The sequence below is a fragment of the Coptis chinensis genome, chromosome 3 (genome assembly GCF_015680905.1).
Source record: "Coptis chinensis isolate HL-2020 chromosome 3, ASM1568090v1, whole genome shotgun sequence".
Classification (NCBI taxonomy): domain Eukaryota; kingdom Viridiplantae; phylum Streptophyta; class Magnoliopsida; order Ranunculales; family Ranunculaceae; genus Coptis; species Coptis chinensis.
Window position 1 is genome coordinate 22,203,194 of NC_141458.1, and position 22,704 is coordinate 22,225,897.

At 36.3% G+C, this 22,704-nt stretch overlaps 1 protein-coding gene and 1 long non-coding RNA gene across 3 annotated transcripts; one reads left to right on the forward strand and one right to left on the reverse strand.

Annotated features, from left to right (window-relative positions):
- The first annotated feature begins 1,136 nt into the window (after positions 1-1,136).
- HK5 (histidine kinase 5) lies at positions 1,137-9,732 on the forward strand. The gene is made up of 12 exons (XM_086601047.1): positions 1,137-1,981; positions 2,123-2,179; positions 2,432-2,659; positions 3,251-3,344; positions 3,443-3,649; positions 4,129-4,259; positions 5,444-5,493; positions 6,480-6,811; positions 6,901-7,004; positions 7,822-8,628; positions 8,959-9,138; positions 9,468-9,732. Exons 1-12 carry the CDS (start codon positions 1,262-1,264, stop codon positions 9,591-9,593), a joined length of 3,036 nt encoding a protein of 1,011 aa, XP_086457173.1. The 5' UTR covers positions 1,137-1,261; the 3' UTR covers positions 9,594-9,732.
- A 3,305-nt stretch (positions 9,733-13,037) lies between these two features.
- Positions 13,038-14,323, reverse strand: LOC147508623 (uncharacterized). 2 transcript variants are annotated; one of them, XR_015216390.1, is made up of 3 exons: positions 13,985-14,304; positions 13,624-13,876; positions 13,038-13,401 (listed from the first exon to the last, which is right to left on the reverse strand). It is a non-coding gene; the product is annotated as an uncharacterized LOC147508623 (long non-coding RNA). The 2 variants fall into 2 exon arrangements; XR_015216389.1 differs by having other exon boundaries at positions 13,624-14,323.
- Between the last annotated feature and the right edge of the window lie 8,381 nt (positions 14,324-22,704).

A 22,704-nucleotide genomic window follows, 5' to 3' on the forward strand; every position in this document is an offset into this window, starting at 1 on the left:
TCTTCTCCCTTTCTACTGTAGTCTTATTAGGTAATGTACTAATGTGACTCCAACTTCGTTCGTACTGGCCGACTTTGTTCTCTATAACCGTAAAGTGCAATTCATTGCGGTGTTTATCCAAAAAAAGGATGGATGCGGGCGGTATCACAATCAACGATCAAAGTAATACATAGATTGACGATGGATTGGCTGTCATTGGTCAAGTAGCACGGTTGAATTTGTGCCACGTGTACAAACCACCAGACGACAGATGTTAATAAATATATTTAAAATTTTGGCATTTCCCGAGAACTTTTAAGAGCCCACAATAAATAAAGAAGGAAGCTTTCAAAGGAGTGTATAAATAACACATTCTACTCACCAACCGAATTCACATTGAGAGGAGAGTGAAGTAAGAATGAATTAAACCAACGAACGGAACAGTATCTATCCATATATATCAATATATTTTTTCACGTTACTTATTATTGACGATGCCCATATATATCAAAGTCCAACACGTACTTACGTAACAACTCTCATCCATCCTTCCCTCCAATATTGATTTCGTTTTCTTGAAAAAACAACAACAAACTAAAAACAAGTCTTTCTTCTCTCTTATAAAAACACATTATTTCAGAATTAAAATAAACATTTTATGACCTCCACTGCACATGGGCTTCTTCTTCTTCTTCTTCTCTCTCTCTCTCTACTCACATGCATGCTCCTTTTATTTTCTTTCTTTGTTTCTCTCTTTGTTTTCTGTGAAAAAAGTTTATGATTCTTAACTGTAATAGATTAGCAGCTGAAATCTGATTCTCATACCAGATATGCTTCTGTTGAGTTTCAAGGAGTGCTAGCTTGTTGGGAGGTAAGTAATGCATGTATTTGAAATAATATGAAGATTTACTTGCTGTGTTTTGACTTTTAAGTGTTTCACATTATATACTTCTGTCTCTCCGTTTTTTCGGATCGAAGAAAGGAATTTTGTATATTGCCAGTTGACTTTAGTGATGATTCAGCATTTCTTCTACTTAAAAAATTGGAATACATAATGATGTTTTTTAGATTAATTACCAAAATAAGTTATAAATCATGATTTTGAATTATTTGATTAGAAGTTTGAATTGTTTCTGTGTAATTTTGTATGTAGGTGAGTTGTTATTCATCTGGTGGAATCAACATGAAACTGAGACTTAACCTGAACAAATAGAATTGTATATATACTATAAATTAAAGAGTGCAGTCTAGTTTGTATTTTAGTTACAAGAATTAGAGGGTGATGGTTTGTGAGATGGGGGATGGTGATATTGACGAGATGGACATAGAAGGCCTCCCTTCTATGTGGCCTGAAGATGTTGGAAGTGAAGCTGGAAAGAAGTTTAACGTAGAAAAGCCGGGAATGGATCAAGATATGTTGAAGGAGGTTAATATCGCAGACGATACCTCCAAAGTTGATTTTAAGCGTCTTCTGGAGTTGACAAATTACAGTGAGAAAGGCTCTTCTCAGCTTACACACCTTGTGAAGAACTGGGAATACAAGCAGGCAAATGCTGTTCGCCTTCTCCATGAAGAGCTTGACATACTAAGCAAACAAAGGCAAGAGGTGGAGCTCAAGAAATTGGAAATTTTGGAGGAGCATCGGTTTGAGGGAGAAAAATATGCTGGTGATAAGCGTCCAATTTCTATATTGGACGAGGTGTATGATATATGGGAGGCTGCACCTCAACGGAAATATGATGTGGTTGTTCGAAACAAAAGACTTGAAATAGATGCAGAGTTTGATACAATCAAGTACTGGAAGCAGCGGGCAAAGCAACTAGAGAAGTTGCTTGAGGCAAGTGTTCAGAGAGAGCAGATACTCACGGAGAAATTGCATGAAAATATAGAAAATCTTGAAAAGCAATCCTCACCAGTAGAAGAATTGACCGAGATTCTGAAAAGGGCAGACAATTTCTTGCATTTTGTCCTCCAAAATGCACCAGTAGTCATTGGCCATCAGGTAATCAAAATTTGAGCTTGTGTAATTAAGTTATTATCATATCACCACGTTTTGTTTTGATTAGTGGAAGCTCTGATTTTCATGTATACATCCTTGTTCGCAAACAAAGGAATTAAATATGCAGTTAACATAATGTTTCAGGACAAAGAGTTGCGGTACCGGTTCATTTACAACCATTTTCCAAGTTTACAAGAGGAGGTACTTATTTCAAACATATGCAAGTTAGCCATTGTTGGCCATTTATTGATCTGGAGTTAAATTTCTTATGCAACTTAGCAGGTGACTAAGCATTAACCAATAGTAATATGAAACTAGGAGTCACATGTCAGAAGAAAGTTGAAATTTAAAAACGTATGTATCTCGTTAAGGAAGAATAAGTTCATTTGATATTGCATACGTACTTAATTATTATTTCAGTCATCAAAAAATTGATGCATTTTTCTTTTTCAGGACATTATAGGAAAAACGGATGTAGAAATATTTTCTGGAGGTGGAGTTAAAGAATCTCAGGACTTCAAGAGAGAAGTCTTGCAACGTGGACTACCTGCAAAGCGAGAAATTACTTTCGAGACCGGATTATTTGGCTCAAAAACATTTTTGATATATGTGGAACCTGTGTTTAGCAAGGCTGGTGAAACGATTGGTGTGAATTATATGGGAATGGAAATAACTGATCAGGTATCTTATTGTATAAAGTCCAATTTCATCTGTCGTTTCTTTTTCTTTTTGCTAACTGGAGTGTATCTTGGTGCTAGCTACTGCTTCCTATATCTCACAATAAATACTATATAGTAGGAAATAATCTGACTTTTTATATAAATTGGTTTTAAACTGGTTATCTTCCTGCTTCTCTGAGCCACCAACTGAGGCAACATTGCCAAATCAATCTGAGCAAAAATAAAAAAAATAAAAAAATGAAGATATTGAAGCATTTAACCCTCTGTATTTAAATTACTGCAGTTTACATTGTGTCTTGTTAATAATTATAAACGTATGGAGCAAGAATTGTAAGAACAATGAGTTTCTCTTGTCACTGACAACTTAGTCACATTCACCAAATACATGAAGAGCATAAATTCATTCTCTTGCCTATATATCCATTCTCAAACAGGTGTTTTGATTACATTCATTCACATAACTTTTCACTTAAACCTGTTTTACTAATTACTTTTTATGCATAATTCTCATTGTTGTTTTAGTAGATCTCATCTCATATTTAGTCAATATCATTTGTTATTCAGTTAAACTGTACTCTTGATTGTACAACAGGTGATAAAAAGAGAAAAAATGGCAAAGCTTCGGGAGGAGATAGCAGTACAGAAAGCGAAGGAAACAGAACTGAATAAAACAATTCACATAACAGGTTTATATATGTTTTATAATGCACACAATTCTTGACAGGACTAGGGTTTTCAAGATAGTTGAAATGAGTTTCTCATGACCTTTGCATTCATCTTGCAGAGGAGACAATGCGAGCAAAACAAATGCTTGCAACCATGTCTCATGAGATAAGGTCTCCCCTCACAGGGGTTGTTAGCATGGCTGAGATCCTATCTAACTCAAAGTTAGATCGAGAGCAAAGGCAACTGTTGGATGTCATGATGTCTTCTGGAGACTTGGTCTTGCAGCTTATTAATGACATTCTTGACCTTTCTAAGGTTGAGTCAGGTTTGAAGTTCATCTTTTTCTTTTATAGAATTCAATTTTATTCACGACTTTAGTTGTTCATAACTTCATATGTTACAATTTGTCTCTTCTTATCTGTTATTATAATGCAAAATCAGACATAAACCTGCAACGAATAGTGGGGTTGCGTTTTTGCTGTTATATATCATGCAGAGTTTCCATTAGAGCTGTAAAACAATCAGATATTAATGGGAGGGATATTGGAATTGGAACTTAGTTTTGTTGCCTAATTGAGAGGGTAGATATGACTTGGGAGCTTGTTCTATGCACAGAAACTTTACCTTCATTTACAACTTGAAGATAACCTTTGGCTAATTGTCATTAGTAGTTCCAATCAAATCCATGATTAGAAAATTTTGAATCGTATAAATAATCTTCTTCCTATTTGGATGGTATTGCTCATTGTACCTTAGTTCTAATTGAGCTAGGATTTTCAAATAACGCTACTTGCTTTCCAACAGGAGTTATGAGGTTGGAAGCTACAAAGTTTCGACCCAGAGAAGTTGTAAAACATGTACTCCAGACCGCTGCAGCGTCATTGCAAAAGGAATTGACCTTGGAAGGACATGTGGCCGAAGGTGTTCCAGTGGAGGTCAGAGCTTTTACCAATTTGTCCATCAGAAATAGGGTTCATGTTATGTATTTTCACAATAATTATCCTGATAAATTTTTCGCTTGCAAGCTCTTGTACTTCATAATTTGCAAATTAAATAGATGACCATGATTTCGTTACCCCGATGTATCATTCTGTGTTTCTTGACTAGTGACATAAGATATGAAAATTAGTATACAACTTGATTCTGAAAATAAAGCATGAAATCCATCCTATGGTGTTTCATGTACAACTGCATACACAACATTAAAATTTTTTGTTGTAGAAAGCGTCAAATTGTTTTGTTTTCTTTTAAAACCTCTTTATATATAGAGGTTGTTACTATCTGACCCAAGCAACTGGGTGTTAAAGAAATGAAACTTGAACATGTTGTTGCGCCACTTGAGTAGTCTCATCGCTTCCACCTCTATGATGACTTGCCTTCCCTCTGTTCCACCTATGCATAGAGCCATAACCGACTCTTCAGAGTCTGGCTCAAAGGTTATTATCACCAGCCCAATGGGCTTAATAAGTACATAAGTGAAAACTCCCCAGACGATGCCTGTGAGTTTCATACTTGCAACCTCTCCCATTAGGAGAGGGGTGCACAACCACGTGAGCTACAAGCTCATGTGCAACGTCAAATTGGCCGTGTCAACATATGTATCTGTTATATCCTTACTGCTGCATTTTGCCATTTCGTTTACAAGTTACAAGTATATCTTGACGCATTCTAGTGCTTAGTTGTGCATCTATGTTTGGTTACCATAGTGTACAAAACGTACAATTATTTTACATATGCAGGAGTCATGACGTGAGAGTGTTGAGAACAATAAATAATTTTTTAATAATTGCCTTAGCCCCCCCCTCCCAATCCTTTTTTGACTATTGTGCATGAAACTTCAATCAACATGTGTCAATTATTTTATTTTATTTTTCAATTCAATTGTGCCAATAATATTTTGGGTTAAGTTCATATTCCTATACATCCGTGTCTGAGCAAATTGTAACTGCATATATATATATATTTTTTTCCTATCTAAAAGAGTATTATCACTTTATCTTGGTTATCCTTGAATTGTATGCACATTAATCAGTTATCAGTATGCACATTTGTACATTAACTCTGTGAAACTCTTTTTTCTGTCTCTAAATCATATTGAGATGGTTTTTGTTTACTGTAGGTTGTTGGTGATGTACTAAGGATTCGACAAATTCTTACCAATTTGATCAGGTAAGTCTGAACTTGTTATTCCTCCATTAGGGTTACGTAATGAACAATCTAGCTAATTATTTTTGTGTTTTAACTCTGAACATATCCATTCTCCACACAAACACATCTTCAATATTATTAATTCGTCGACCTATACACTTTCTAAGAAAAAGAATAAAAGCTCCATTATGTGTGTTGAAAGAATAAAATCCCCATGGAATTCCTTGATCTGTAACTCTGTATCCTCTTAGTTAGCTGGGATAGGCATTATGATATTGTGTTCCAAATGGAATTCTCACAATCAAATAGCCCGTCATTTTTCTTGAAGGCTCCTAAGCAATTTTCTTGGTTTCAGAAACAATGGCTTGGCCATGCAAGTCATTCTGTTATTATCTGTGCCTAGTAGCAATCCCATGAAAGTAGCATTTTCAAATTAAACAATCACCCATAATTGCTCTATGAGCTTAGATTTTGGACTGCACTAAGAATGCATTTTAAACCGCTCCATACAACTCCGTCTGCGGATTCCCCTAATACTCTGACATTGTCTGAACCAACTCGAGTGGACAACTTCACTCCAGTCCATGTGCCTTTGGTTTACATATATTTTTGTACAATCGAGCTCTCAAAATTACTGCACTGCGTAGGACTTTCACCAATTCATTTTCCATTCATTTGTAACAAACCCATGCGTAGAACTCATCCTAGAAAACCGGTTTGCTAGGTGAGGGTGACCAAGTGCTTATTAACAAATCATACTCAACTACCAATCAATTTGGACTCATCTTAACACCATGTGCCTTGTGTCTACATCATTCACCCAAAGTTCGATATTTGGCCTCATTACAAAGATAGCGGCAAGAGCTTTCCAAAGATGCAAATTTTATTGTGTTTTAGTTTCCGATTGAAAATTACAACATTTTCGGTTGAAAGTTCACCTAATAGTTTATCCATGTTATCTATGCATCTCATATGGACTTCACATTACTAAGTTTCTGTTACTGCAGCAATGCAATCAAGTTTACTCATGAAGGGAGGGTCGGGATAAACCTGTATGTGGTCCCTGAGCAAACAGAGAAAAGTGAAGCGTACAATCAAAACTTTTCTTCAGATCAAACTGCAGTCTCAGTGAGCAGCCTTAAAGGAGAGAAATGTTTTTCAGTATCAGATGAGCAGACATGCAGTGAAGTACTTGACCAAAATGGTAGACCTGATGAAGGACCCAGAACAACACTCAGGAAGCCCTCAACGGATGGAGATGTAGAGAATCAGTCTAATGTATCTGAGACAACTGTATGGATACGCTGCGACGTATATGACACGGGAATTGGAATACCAGGTACTGTTTTGTTATGATGTTGTCTTTCTTATCTTTCTTTCATTTGCACTTTGATTTTCTTTCCTTACTGAATCTTTTATGTGTAACAGATACGGCAATTCCTACCCTTTTCAAAAAGTACATGCAAGTCAGCGCAGATCATGCTCGAAAGTATGGTGGAACAGGTCTTGGCCTTGCAATCTGCAAACAACTGGTGAACTCATATCTCCTTGTTTCTGTTGTCCTTGTTTGCTTGATATTGTCTCCATGGATGGTTGATATAAATCTGAACTGAATTAAATGGACATTAGGCTTCAAAACCTAGATTCAAACAGTGATCCCCAAAAAAAAAAGGGAGGAGCTGAGCATGAGCTTAGTGGGAGTGATTATTTAAAATTAAGTACTTTTTCACTTGTCTGCAGAGAGGGAGGAGGAACTCCTTCAAATTCCTTTTGGTGACCTTAAGCCTTAAGCTCTGGGAGACACCCTCACAAGTCTCTGTCCAGCTCCAGCCAGATACCCCTTATAATAGCAAAACAGACAATTCCAAGAGACGTTTGCGTCCCCTGACGGTAAAATATTTTTCAATTCAGGCATAAGCCAAATCAGAATGTAGGCGACAAAAAGGAACACCAAATGCTCCAAGATTAAGGGTAAACAAACAAAGTTATAATTAAAAGACTTTATGTCCAACACAGATATAGGGAAAAATTGACGATAGTACGACCTTATCTTGTCTAATGAGGAATTTTTGAACGCCAGATGACCTTATCTTGTATAACATAATCTATAGTTATTCTGGATTATGTTTTTGTTCCTTTAAAAAGCTGCCAATTATGTGAGATGTGGGACCAGGCAGTGAAGGTGATGATAATAGTTAATCAAATGTCGTGACTCGTCAGAACATTTGTTATTGGAGCTTATCTGGTTGTGAGAAAACTGGTTATCGATCACCAAGCTTTAAACAAATATAATCATTCTTTAGAGTACTTACTGTTATAACTAATGTAATAACTTGACTATTGGGACAGGTGGAACTCATGGGAGGTGGTCTTACTGTGTCCAGTCGGGAGCACTGTGGTTCCACATTCACGTTTCTACTACCTTATAAGGTCTCACCTAAAACAGAACCTGATGACCTCGATGAATTCTCAGATACGGAAGAGCATGAAGTTGCATCAGATGCCAACAATGATGACACAACTGCTTGCTTCTTCCACTTTAGACCACGAACATTGGGTTCTCTATTTTCATCTGCTGGATCGTCTGGGACGCATAAATCGCCCCCAATAACTTGTGGATATGATCCATTGAAAAAGCTCAAAAACTTATCGGAGAAGCCATACTTTTTCCCTTCCAGTAATGGCATAACAAGGGAGACATTTTCACTTGAGGACGCATGTTCAGCTACTGCTGATGTAGATTCATTCTCTAAAAAAAGTTCGGGGAGGGATCTGGAGCATGATAAAACCAACGGACTCCGTGGAGGAAAACAATGTCAAAATTATTCAAATAGCATTCAGAATTCTTCAATCAATTCTCATCATTACAGAGATATATGCGTGGATGCAGACAACAAGGATACTTCTAGCAAGTCCCAAAATGTTTGTAAAAGGCAGGAGCATGAAAGCAGAAGTTCTCAGATAACATCTGGAAGCGATACGGAATCGTCTACTTCCAATTTGAAACCTAAAATTCTCCTCGTTGAAGATAACAAGGTCAATGTAATGGTGACAAAGTCAATGATGAAGCAGTTAGGTTACGACATAGATGTTGTGAATGATGGAATGGAAGCTGTACGTGCAGTTCAGACCGACAGATTTGATCTTGTGCTGATGGTAACCTTTCTACTCAGATATATTAGGGTTATTGAATCTTCTGTTCAGTGTGTCTTGCTTTTTCTTTGTTGTATTATAAGTTTATAATATAATGGGGCAGGAATAGTTAGTGTGATTTTCATTTTTCCTTGAGGTGCTTTATTTGTTAGGTCTATGTTTCAAGTAACAACATATAAGTTAGAGCCTACCTTTCAAGCTTGTGTGAGCATTGAACAACATGATGCAAAAAAATTCTAATCCGGCGAAATTGAAATAGAGACAAATTTGAGTTCCAGCTTCTCCTTACTCTTAAAAATATTGAAAAGCATGTTTACTTGTATTATTATTCAGGATGTCTGCATGCCTATAATGGATGGCCTTCAGGCGACAAGATTGATACGCTCGTTTGAGGAAACTGGCAGCTGGGATGCTGCTATAGAGGCTGGAATTGATCATCTTGAGCCTTCTTCAGAATCGTCAACAAATAGTCTAGATGCTGTGCCACCTACAAAGAGAATCCCCATTATTGCGGTAAGCATTTTAACAGTCACTGCTGATAGACTATCCGATCGAGTTCAGTTATTTTAATACACGTGACACAGGCTAGCTTAAATATGCAAAGTTTGGGGTAACCACAGTCACCACAGACAAACTTGAAATAGGTAGAGTTCTACCAGTGATTAGCAAAATGATAGCATGTACCGAGTGGACCTACATTGCAGCAGGAAAGTCAGAATACCCGTAGACGAAGAGTGAAAAATAAGTGGAAAGGGTAGTTAATGGGAATGATATGGTTACATATTTGTAAACTGCATATACACATACTATTGACTGACAAATATTGGTTGTACAAACTGCAGATGACAGCAAATGCATTGTCCGAGAGTGCAGATGAGTGTCGTGCAAATGGTATGGACTCATTTGTATCCAAGCCTGTCACCTTTCAAAAATTGAAAGAATGTTTACAGCAATATATACCATGTTAAATCTTGTAAATTAATGCTTCTGTAAAATATGAATGTAATCTAGGAAAGTTTTGTAATCAATGTATCGTGTTTTTCCCTGGAATCCATCTCATGTTAAATAGCCTCAATGCCATTGCCTTTATTAGTTTTGTTCTTTCAATATTCTGAACAGCCTTCTCGTATCTAATTTGGTCTCTGAAAATGTTACATTGAACTGTGGCAACCCCATCACCTTACATACAATTGTGAAGGCAGCCACCAACACACACTAAAATAGAATGACAGAACACTCAGTAAAACATCTGGTGATCTGGATCACCTTCCTTTTTTTCATTGTCGTGGATAGTCACATGGTTCTTCACTTGCAGTAAGATGTCGATACTCCTTCCAAAAGCTCTCACGCTTGTCTTTGAAAATAAAGGCGAAACTCTAATGTAGACCTCAAATAGTCAAATCTAGTATAAACAGGGTTGACTGGAAATATTGACCAAGTTAAAAGTCCAAAACAACGTAGGAGCAAGTCCAGGGGCTATATGGGCTGCTAAAGGCAAATATAGCACTCCAACCGCAAAAATATCATTTCAATGGGGCTGTTAAAAGGGTCTTAAATTTGGAAGGAGTAAAAAATCCAGCCAAAGTTAAGACCTTCGCTAGCAGCTGCCATAATAAGTTTCGGGAGACGGACGACATATTTTTTGCCGTCTGTTGGTTATTTATATACAGACGGCAAAAACTATGCCGTCTGTCTCCCGTTTTAATTAAATGGACGGACGACAGACACTGTGCCGTCCATATCTTCCAGACCCTCAACCCGATTTAGACTTAGCCAAATTCAACTAATTTTTGACTCACATGAATTTACTTGTCATCAAAGCTTCAACCCTCAACTCTTCAACCACCAATCTCATTTCTTATGTCAACTTTATAGACCACAAAATTTTCAACTTTGCCTTCACTCACACTTTTTGCATTACTATTCTCAACTTTGCAACCTTTCTTCTCACATTCATTCTCAACTTTACAACTTTTCTTCTCACATTCAAAATGACTTCTTCTTCTCGCTATGTTGAATCAAGCTCCTCATCCGAAGATGAGAACATGATGAATGACGATGAGAACATGTTCGTACCTATTTTCTCGTTATTGCAAGACATGCACGAAGTTACTTGTGATCATCAAGGCTCGGTCCCCGGTAGAAAGTACATTTATCGTGATTGAATCGACGCCACAATAGGATTATGAGGGATTATTTTATACAATACTCGAAATATCCCCTTGATATCTTCCGTAGGAGGTTTAGGATGCACTGCCATATTTTTCTCCGAGTCTTGAAAGTCGTCTCCAACCATGACAAGTACTTCACATACAAGGTTGATGGCATTGGAAAGCCATGTTTGACGGGTATGCAAAAGGTGGTTGCTTGCATATGGTTGTGGTGCGGATGCGTGGGATGAATACATTCAAATTGCAAAGAACACCTTTTTTGAAAGCTTGAGGCATTTTTGTGATGCCATGTTGGCGGTTTTCGAGGAAAAATATTTGAGGGCTCCAAACGAAGAAGACATTCAATGTCTATTTGCACAAGGTGAAAATCGTGGCTTCCCGGGTATACTTGGAAGTTTGGATTGTATGCATTGGCAATGAGAAATGTGTCCTACAGCATGACAAGGTACACATGTAGGGCATAAGAAGAAACCTACAATCATTTTGGAAGCCGTTGCCGATCAAGACTAGCTTGTGGATTTGGCACGTTTTTTTTGTATGGCGAGTTCAAACAACGACGTTAACGTGCTTTAACGTTTTCACCTCTTTGACAATCTTATGTGTCACACCCCAAATTTTCAGAAAATTAAAATTAAAATTAAAACAACTCTTCATTCACAAATAAAAATTACTAACCAAGTTTGAAATCAAAACTTTCCACTTCAGAAAAACTTAAATCAGTAAGGCTCTAAAAGCGAAATTCAAATCAAACGTTGTCATCCACTGCATTCTACCATCTATGTTTCCAAGAACACACCCATGTTGCAAAACAAAGCAAACATGGGTCATCAAATAGCATATACAGTACTACATTCAATCTTTCAAATAAATAAATATAACATTACCAACCATTTCAACTTGGAAGACAAGATAGTTCCGTTTTTCAAGTAAGATTTCAATTCCATTATCTAGTAAATTAATTTAATTAACATCTTACCTATATCCGCTTACGTGATAGGGTAGGATAACGTCCCTGTATAAGATGTTAATAAGTTTTACCCTCCTGCAAAACAAAGTTAGGTTTCCCAAACATAAACATTTAATTCATATCTCTACTTTACTCTCACAACAACCATGAGAATACACAATCTTGCATAATATATCACCAATATTAACATTCATGTCACATTCCTTCGTAAGAAATTATATGTATCATATAATAATACACAACCAATCATATCCAACAACTCACTCATATATAAAACCAATATTTTACTTAAACCACTCGTCTACTTATGAGAACGGGGAAAATATCACAACCAAAGAGTACATTCATCCCTTGTGAGTATCAACTCACACAAACCACATATATATTTCTCATAAGAAATCATGTACATCATAATACATAAATATTCATATGCAATAACTCCATCACACGTAAAATCAATATTTTATTTTGCTTATTAATTATCTCATTAACGTATTTATTAAAAGACACATCCCAACCTTTAGTTCCTACTCTACGATTTGCACTTCACATATTTGCCAAATCACACATATCCGTGGGTCTCACTCACACCGAGTACCACTACAAGACATATGTCCCAAGCGGGGATATCGCCTCCAGAAAATATATTTCCATCTTGTAAACTCGTAACTTGTGAGTCACAGCCATCTCAGGATTTTCCATACACATAATCACAATTCACAAAGCCTCTTTTGGGCATAACAAAATATCAGGTCATTCATAGCACATTCAATGAATACCTTGGGTCATTCCTGCCACCACTACAAGAAAGCATGCGTTTAGCCACGGACCAAATCCGTGGGCAAAGACCTTTAGCCACGGATATCGACTGACGGAAGACCGTGGGGTTTCGACCTATCGCTAAAAGTTTAGCTACAACATAAGTCCGTGGGTACATGCTACGGTCCATGCGACAACTCAAGTCGTGGTAGCTTCTCACTGATAATGATCGTGGGGAAAGCTGTAGTAGTTGCCACTGACAATAGCCGTAGGAACAGCCGTGGCAATGTCCACAACTAGTGACCGTGGCATAAGCCGTAGCAAAAAATGCTTTGCTACTCACATTTTTGTACTATAGCTACGGACATTGGCCATGGCTAAAACATTTTAGATTTAAAAAAAAAAAAATATATAATTATTGTTTTATCATAGGTCCACTTTTGCCTTTCAATCCACCTAATAATTCATCCATCCTAATAACAATACCATAAAGACACATTCCCAATCATTATTCCTTTACCGAAAAACAAATGATAAAGAGATTAATATTCATATAAGTAAAAAAAAAAAACATAACATTTACCATCCAAGGTCAATATAGATATGAATTTCCAAATGTTTCCCAAAAAAAAAATTCACCTCGTGCATGTAATAGCAAAATTATTGAGTATTGACTATTGACCTTGCAGGTCCTGAAAATGTAATTAAACTTTTCTAACTTCCAAGAAATTTAGGTAGAAAAAAGGCACACGTATTGACCTTACAGGTCCTAATGACTACTCCTTCAGGTTTGATCTCGCCAGTTCTTCCATTCCTGCTCAAGGTCAAAAGCAGAAATTGTAGACGATAGATTTCTAACATACACAGACTTTCCTTTACCTGACAGAGAACAAGATATTATAATAAGTAAAGACTCATTATGATCAGAAGCGCGAGAGAACATATTCAGAAACCACAATAAAGCTCCACAAATGACAGTCCTCAATCAATCTTTTTCAAATTATGATCTAGTTGATTGAGTGAAACCGTTGTAGCATAGTAGTATATGTCTTAGATGATAAAAATCTATTTTCTTGTTTGATATGAGAAAAATCAATTGACCTTTCTTGAGATCCAGTTGAGTGCATCGGCATAGCTTACGTCCAACTTGTTCGTCCTTGCTGCTTCATCTCGCAGGATTGAATAGATGTCTAATATTGCATCTAAACCAGATTTCTGTCTATCATCATAATACAGGGGGAACTTTGACATCTGCATCAACCTCAGAGCCTCATCCACGTCACTCTGAGCTACAGTTTTTGAAAACCTGAGCCTTGCTAGAGCTTGTAAAGATGTAACTCGGTCAAGCTAAGCACTTGTACCGTCCAGCACATAATAACCAGATTTCATGAATATGGTATATGGCTGTAGAATGAATGTATTTGAAATAAGGGAACATAGACAATAAGGAGCTATGACTTACAGAGGATATCCGCAGAATGCTGAGTAGGGTTCATCTTGGCAGATGCCGGAATATGCACTTGCAATGTACTCTTCTAGGTCATTTGGGACGTATGGGGACACTTTCCTAGCAGCGGAAATATAAGCCCTGGTAATCAGAGGTAAGGCAAGGTATAAGTATCAAAGAAAGCAGTCCTCTCCGGAAGGTTAAGTCACTTCACAAACTAATGATAGCTGCATTGTATAGCAAACTGAAAATTGATTGGAAGAAAAATAATGGTGCGTTATAGCCGATTTCGACACATCATGAGTGTCCTCTTTGCAAACATGCACAATTTACTGATCAAATTAAAAAAAAATGGAAAAGGTGGCAATCTTTTCAAAATCAATTGAAAGAATTTAGAGTGGAATTATCAACATTCTAATGACAGTCTAGGGAAAGTAAGAAAATCATTACGGATTGGAAGAGTGCGATCTTAACAACTAAACTGATCTCTTCAGCTACTGTGGGATCTGACTTCACTCCTATAACTAGGATAAAGTCATCCATGAAGTAACTGGCCTGTAGAAAATTCCCATATCCACATCACGGACTGGTTGCATTTGATTTTTATGTAAAAGGCCCCCTAATCACCTATATAGCAAGAAGAACCTCCAGAATACTCAGACCTCTCATGATACTAATAATTCTCACCTTCAAGAAACTATCAAGACATTCAATGTTCGTTGGAAGAAAAAACAAATGGATAAGCATCAAAGTAACACAGCTATACACAATAACTTACCAAACACTTGAATTACATACACTATTTTATTCAACTCGAAAACTAAATCTGCATATTCTTGTGCTTCAAGGGACATGTGAGGTTGCTCTCACTTCATAACCTGCAAAAACCAATCAATTTCAATATGGCATTTTCCCTCTTTTATCTGGGCTTAGGACCAGCAACACAAATATCTAGTTTGTGTTGGCGGAGCTCAAAAGGGGTTAGATTAGTACCGTGAATCCCGCCACCTGAAAAAGTAAACACACATCCACATATAGCACAACCAAAATATCCATCAAACAAAATAACACATCCGAAGTATCCATACCAAAAAAACATATCTAGAAAGCAAAATAACATGTCCAAAATCCCGACTTGACTACAAAATAAAATACTTCCAAGTCCAAGATGAAAATGACACTATGTGTCTACTAAAAGAGGAGAAATGGCCTTTAACAATGAGGAGGGGAACTCCTTAGGCCAAATAATATTTCCCTGCCCAACTTCACTAAGGGTCCAAAGGTACGAAAGTGATTATAGCCCAGGCTCAGGCAATTCGCAAGAACCTACAGTAATCGCCTCAAGTTTTTCAATGGAAAACATAAAAAAAACATTCTAAAATCATACAAATAACATAGATGTATCACTGGCTAAGCATACACTTTTAAATAGTATATATATAGGTGCTACATTGACTAAGCATCTAAGAAATAAGCTAGCTTATAAAATAAAGACTTACCGCCAAACCCTGTCATTGGGGTGTACTAGTTTTTTTATGTGTGTGCATTGTTACGTTCATATCACCTTGTTCAACTTCTTCCGCTGACACACTGCAACACCCCAAAACCCTATAACCTTGTTAGACACCTTGACGAAAAACATAAATTTTTTGACAGAATCTCCTCTGTATTTTCAACATTTCATAGACATAAATCATGTCATAACTTGAAAATCAAATAATATATTTCCATAGCATATATTAAAATCTTAGACCTCGGTCGTAAACCCAACTACTCAAATATATATTGATTTGTAGAACCAGCTACTTAACCATCTCGACCAATGCCAGTTAAGTCAAATAACCAATCCTCGAATAAAAAAGGCACTATAAATTATATACAAATATTAAAATGAAAACAACCTATAACCTCCCTTCCACTTATTAGGGGTGATAATTTGGCCCTCAGGCCCTCAACCCGGCCCTCAAAAATACGCGTCAAAACCCTCAAAAGTTGGCCCTCACAGATTTGAGGGGCGGGCTGGCCCGGCCCTCATGCTTATTAGGGGCGGGCTAGGGTCTAGGTTCTGGAGCATAGGCCCGGCCCGCATTTGGCCCTTCCAAGCCCTCACTTGGCCCTCAATATTTTTTTTTTTCCGATAAGATATATATATATATATATATATATATATATATATATATATATATATATATATATATATTTTTTTTTTTTATATATGTAGGGTACCACAATTATCTCTATTTAAACTAAATATTTTCACTACAAATGATGTATAATAATAGTAGTTTACCACATATCGATCATATGGGGTATTTTGTAATTTGAGTAAAAGAGGTCAAATATAAAAAGAAAAGTGAACTATGATTATTTTGTGTAAACCCAAAATAGGGGTGATAATTTATGTATTATACTATATATTTGTGTAAACTCTAAAAGAAAACTACATTTTCTTGTTATTTTACATTATATTTATGTATTATATTATAATTATCTAAATTGTATAAAAAAATTATTAAATTAGTTTTCAATAGGGGATAAATTATAACATAATATAATATATGCACTTTTGTAGTTGATTTAATGATATGTATATAAGTCATACATAAAGCAAATCCAACCTAACAACATAGTTAAGTATGCAAAATGTAGATATTTTAAGAATATCATCTCTTCCACCATCTCTATCTATTTTTTTTTTCTAAAGATATAATAATTAGTTTTGTATACTTATATACATATTATTAAATCAATTACCAAAAAAAAAAAATCACAAAAAAATTACAAAAAAATAGTAAACTAGTGAAGTATAATTAGATCGGGCCCGACCCGGCCCTCATTTGGCCCTAAAAAATGAGGGTCGAGGGGCGGGTTAAGGGGTTGAGTTTTCATGCTTGACCCTACTCGACCCGGCCCTCAATCATGAGGGCTTTTATAGTTTGAGGGGTGGGCTATCCCGGCCCGGCCCTTTTATCACCCCTACCACTTATATCAGTGTTATACACCTCTATTAGTTCCAACCAGAGATACCACACTTCGAATATATATACAACATACCTTCACACTACTCACATGTAAGAACCCATCTTCCAAAACAAAACTCATGAATTTTCCAACATCCGCATACAATTGTCACATATGAAACGAAAGAAAACTACACGAGGACCTTACCTTTCATTAATTGCCAGGTCTCCTGTTGCTGCTCTCCATCTATGTTCCATCTAAAGCTAGTTCCTCACTTGAAGGCATTTTAGTTCCTTATTCTCCTAACAAAATAACCAAAGTAACATATACGCGATTATACAAAATAACTACATTTAACTTTACTTATACCTTTACCCGAAGTTAGTTTCATAGGGTAGACACGCGCCCTGCACAAAGAGTTAGTAGAGTCGACCCTCCTACAGATCACTGTTCAATCAAGCAAAAATAACTAATACTTAAGACTTTTATAACTGAACAATATCATCATATTTTATTCATAATATTACAAACAAATATCTAATATAAAGGTTGCACCTTTACTACAAAGCTGCCTACGTATCCAAATCCTTTAAGATTTGGAATCAAGCCTTACGTAGCTCTTAAATTATCCTGTACCACAACTCTATCAATAATCAAATTTCAACGAATCCAATCTAAATGTAAACCCAACTCTCGGGTTTAACAAACCATGGGCAGCAAAGAAAAATCAATAAATACAATGGAAATAACCACTCACAAATAATACTTTACCACTCATACTTTGTCACTACTTTAAAGTTTTCCTGTGGCTAAACAAATAATCATACATAAACCATATGACCCTATCGCACAAACCATGTCAAATCCTCAATTAAAATAAATGAGTAACCACTAACATTAGACAAATATAAAATCAAATAAGCACACAACCATTCTACCAATTTTGACAAATAATAATAATAATAAAACTATTTCTACGACAACCCAACAACCAAATTGTAGGATTTTGAAATCACGACAAATCATTAGTGAAAATAAGAACGAAACACTCACCTATACGAGGATCGAAACTCAAAACCCAATTTATTCCCTGTGATTCCCCTCTGAATCCCAAGAGAGAGAGAGCAAGTGCAGGACCAAGAAAGAGTAGGAGAAAAGAGACCGAGTGCCAGAGAAAACCAATCCTTAGAGAGGGACTCCCCCACGAGAGACTTTTCTCCCCCTTCTATTTTTCAGCCCACAAACCCCTTAAGCCCAAGGCCCAAAATAAAATACGGGGTTTTACTCACACCTTGTTCCTTTGCAATTTTACGGTGATAAACTTGTGCTGGTGTCCTTCCCGCGCAGTTTGGTCCTGTTTGCTTTGCATGGTTCTGAATATTTCTCGCACTTAATGCCTACATAACATACACGAAATAAATTACAATTTGTAGCATCTTATAACAATGACTATAAACCATCTAAGATAGTACCTTAAATTCATCTGAATGACAATGATTCACAAAAGCTTTCCAATCCTCCAAAGGGATTCCATCTGGTGCCTTCATTTTCACAATTTCTAGATCCTTACCAGCAACATATTTCTTTTTTAGCTCACCCTTTCCAAGCAGCCATGACTTTATCCCGAACATACTTACAGTCCACCCCCTTGTGTTCGTCAACAATAACAAATACAAAAGTGTCGTTCGAGCTTTTAATGATTTTGTTATAGTGAGTTCCCTTACTGACTTTCATCATAGTTGGCCAATCCTTATAGAAGCAAGGGATCTCATGGTGCAAAGGCAGAAGCTTCACTAGATAGCCCTCTCGACACCTTCTTCAGGAAAATCAGGTTGGCTATAGATATTAAGCCAAATTCAACTCTCTGCCCCTGTTCCAAATGATTGGTTATAGGTAGAGTGGGACCTCTAGTGTTATCTGAGCGCGGTTGTGAAGTACTAGACCCACCTGATAATGCAAAAACTGATGATGTTATACAAGAATGAAGTAGAAATAATTTACTTAATGAGGTAATCATGAATTATGAACTAATTACCAGTGTTGGGGGTCCTCGAGTTTAGCTGAATCGAGAGATGCGCTTCTAGCCATGGTACAAAGCAACAACTAAACTCTGCAAATTAAACAAGCACTTGTACATACAGTTAATGATCGATACAGTACACTGGAATATATGAATAACATAAAATGAATTCAGAAATTAGTTATTATGAGATTCAATAATTACAAAAGCTTAACAAGCATTTAAGCAAAACTACAGGTTTAAATATATAATATATAATCCTCGGAACCACTGAAACCACTGAAACCACTAAAAACAAATTGTTAAAGGGGAGTATGTATTGAGATCCACTTGCTCTAAAAGCTCGAACTAGATATATACAAAGGGTCCAACAGATACAATACCGCAGACATTGCATGGACTAGTTAACACTCTCCCTCAAAGAGGAGTTGTGATTACCGATAGTTTGGAGATGAAGATGAAGGCAATGAAGACCAAGAGTTTGTTTTTGTGTGTAGTCAGACATCCTTTGTGTGTAACAGTAATAAAGGGAACACCTTTTACTCAATTTCCATCCAAAACAAAAAAAACACAACTTTTAATAAACTAAAAACTTAAAAAAGATACCTTTAAGCTTTACTTTGGTGTTTGATGAGAGAGAAGGCGAGAGAACCGATAATAGTGACGAACTGTAAGGGAAGAAGATGAGAGAGATGGTGAGAGAGGCGGTGGAAGTTTTTTTTTTTTTTTTTTGCTACAAAGGCGGTGGAAGCTAGAGGTGGTGAGATTAGTTCCAACTTCTCTGTGGGTATCTAATTTTTGTGGGAGGGAAATTTTGGTGCTCCGCGCCCAAAACTTTGGAGCAATGTTGGATCTATACCGAGGAAAGATAACCATGGGTGAAAACATACTATGCCAAGATCTGATCCAACGGTCAAAGCCGTGGGAACACCCACGCGCTGTTACCGTCGCGAAAGGTTGCAAAATAGTATCACGCCCTGCTACGGCAACTATAATTATGTCAACAGCTGGTGACCGTGGCTAATAATTCTACAACTTTGGTCCATGGCTAATGCTCCGGGTCATTCGTGGCTAAAGCCCCTTTTTTGTAGTGCACATTCAAGGAATACCCATCATAATACTAACAAAGTTATTCATGGCACATTCAATGAATACATTAGGTCATTCCTACCACATTTAAGGAATACCCATCATAATACTAACAGGTCATTCATGGCACATTCAATGAATACCTTAGGTCATTCTCGCCACATTCAAAGAATACCCATCATAACACTAACAGGTCATTCATGACACATTTAATGAATACCTTAGATCATTTCTGCCACATTCAAGAAATACATACATACATTTCTGTACATTCAAGGAATACAACCAACCCGCAAGGTGAATGCCTTAGTTCTTCTCTAATTAAGACGGCTTTTCACATGACATCATTAGTCATAAACATTTCATTTCATTTTTTTTCATCAAATAGGCGTGGAGAGATCTAAAGATGTGGGCGACACATTAAATTTTCACCGGACACTTTTACACCAGATTTCAACACTCAAGAGTTCTCATTTATTATAATATTTTTATCATAACTAAACATCATCTCAAACAATAGAATCATTACTAAATATTTCAAACACAATAACCAATTAACTCACCTCATTATCAATTATATAAATCATAGATATCAAAATTCTCAATTATGAGTAACATATTAATTAAATGCCTCATGAATACCTTTTAAACAACCACAATCACGTACACAATTAAGTACTAACATTGTTCACATATAGTTATCACAATAACTAATATATAATATATAATATAGTATAGTGTAGTGGCTGTACTTTTGCTCAAAGCTGCCTACGTATCCAAATCTTTCAAGATTGGAATAAAGCCATTGTAGTTCTTATCAGCCACATAGTCAAAGTCAAAATCTATCAATGACAATATATATTTGCATAATACCACATCAAATCTTTATTAGATAATTACAAACATGTTTATATAAGTTTTGACAATATCCTATTATTAGATTTGTCTACAAAGTTCATTATGTCAAAAGTCTGAAAAGTCAACATTCAAAAAGTCAACGGTCAAGCCCAACAGTCAATAGTCAAAGGGTTTTTTCCCAAAAATCAGTTAATCCAAAACTCATCCCATAACCCATTAACTAAACAGTGACTCATAAGTCCTAAACCGACTTGGCTAGTCTGACCCGGTTAAATAACTTAAGTCTTAACCCAGCCCATAAACAGATTAAGGCCAACTAGAAATAGTTTTTATAAACAGATCCAACCCTCACAACTCTAAACCCATAATTCAGGAACTAAGACCCACGACCCAACTAAAAGAAACTAAAGCCCAGTCCACTTAAAATGAAGACTTGCCCAAAGAAACAAAAGCTAAAATTCCGGTCCAAGCCCAACTAAAAGAAACTAAAGCCCAGCCAATTAAGAGGTCGTTTTCTACCTCCTTCTTCCTCCTCAATAGCTAACATCACTACCAAATCAACCACCACCAATCTCACTCCAAACACCACCAAAAGGTTTGGTTTTGCTCCCCATAAAAAACCCAACCTTTTGGTATAAACAAAACTCAAATCCCCCACTTCTCTAAAACCGCATCGACGCCATTAACCACCATTCGACGGCTTCACACAGTACTCCAAACAAACCACCAACCTCTACCTATCACTCAACATCAGCTGACAACCCCTTCAACCAACAAAAAATGGTTGGTTCTCACAACCAAAACAACTGACAGTATAAAACATGCAAAAAACTCAATCACTATAATCTAACAATTTTCGACAATATGTAACCATGTGATTAGAGTCAATAATTTGAATTATTATAAATACAGTTTGTTCAATCAATGCACAAACAAATCGCAGACAATTTTTTTGTTGTTGAATCACTGCACAGACAAGTTTATAGAGCATGCATAGGACGGCACAGAACGAGCAGAAAAATTATGAGCAGTGACAGAAGTTCGTAAAAATTTAAAAAGACTATTAGTAACGAAGAAAATCTATGAGTTTAGTGAAAAGATAAAAATATCTACTCACCGGTTATACGCTCTATCAGTATCTCCAGTAAGAAGCCTCCCTTTTCTTCTCTCAGTAAAACTTTTTTTTTCCTCTGTGTAAAACTCTCTCCCTATGTTAAAACTCTTCGTGTAAACTACTCTACGTGTTCCCTTTTTTTAAAAACCCCCGAAAATAAGGAATGGGGTTTATCCTTTTTACCCTATCTCTTTCTAATCTTTATCATTTTTATTTTATCTATTATTATTATTATTATTATTCTTTTTATTGTACTGGTAAATATATAAAAAAGGGGCCGGTTCTAGGGACTCAGGAATTTTTAACTCAATTTTAACTCAATTTGCTAGCCACTAGATCTTTTGAATCTAACGGATCTAATTAAAGTTGTCTACCACGCTTATTTACTCTTTTAAAATGATGTCATGTAGGACCAACACAAATAAACTTACGTGTTTTTTCCTCCCCGCGTGCCCCATTCTCTAACTTCTCCAATAAGTTTTGTTCTGCGAAACTCTTCTTCTTTTCCAACCAACACCATTCTCACAACTCTCTCACTACCTCCATCTCCAATTAAAATTCTTGAAACAACAAAAAATTAATTCCTAGTTCAATGGAAGATTCTAATGTATCTCTCTCTCACCCATTATCATTTGTAATGGTAGATTATGAGACACGTCCAACTTCTTTGGTTGTTGCTATCACTCCTGTCCC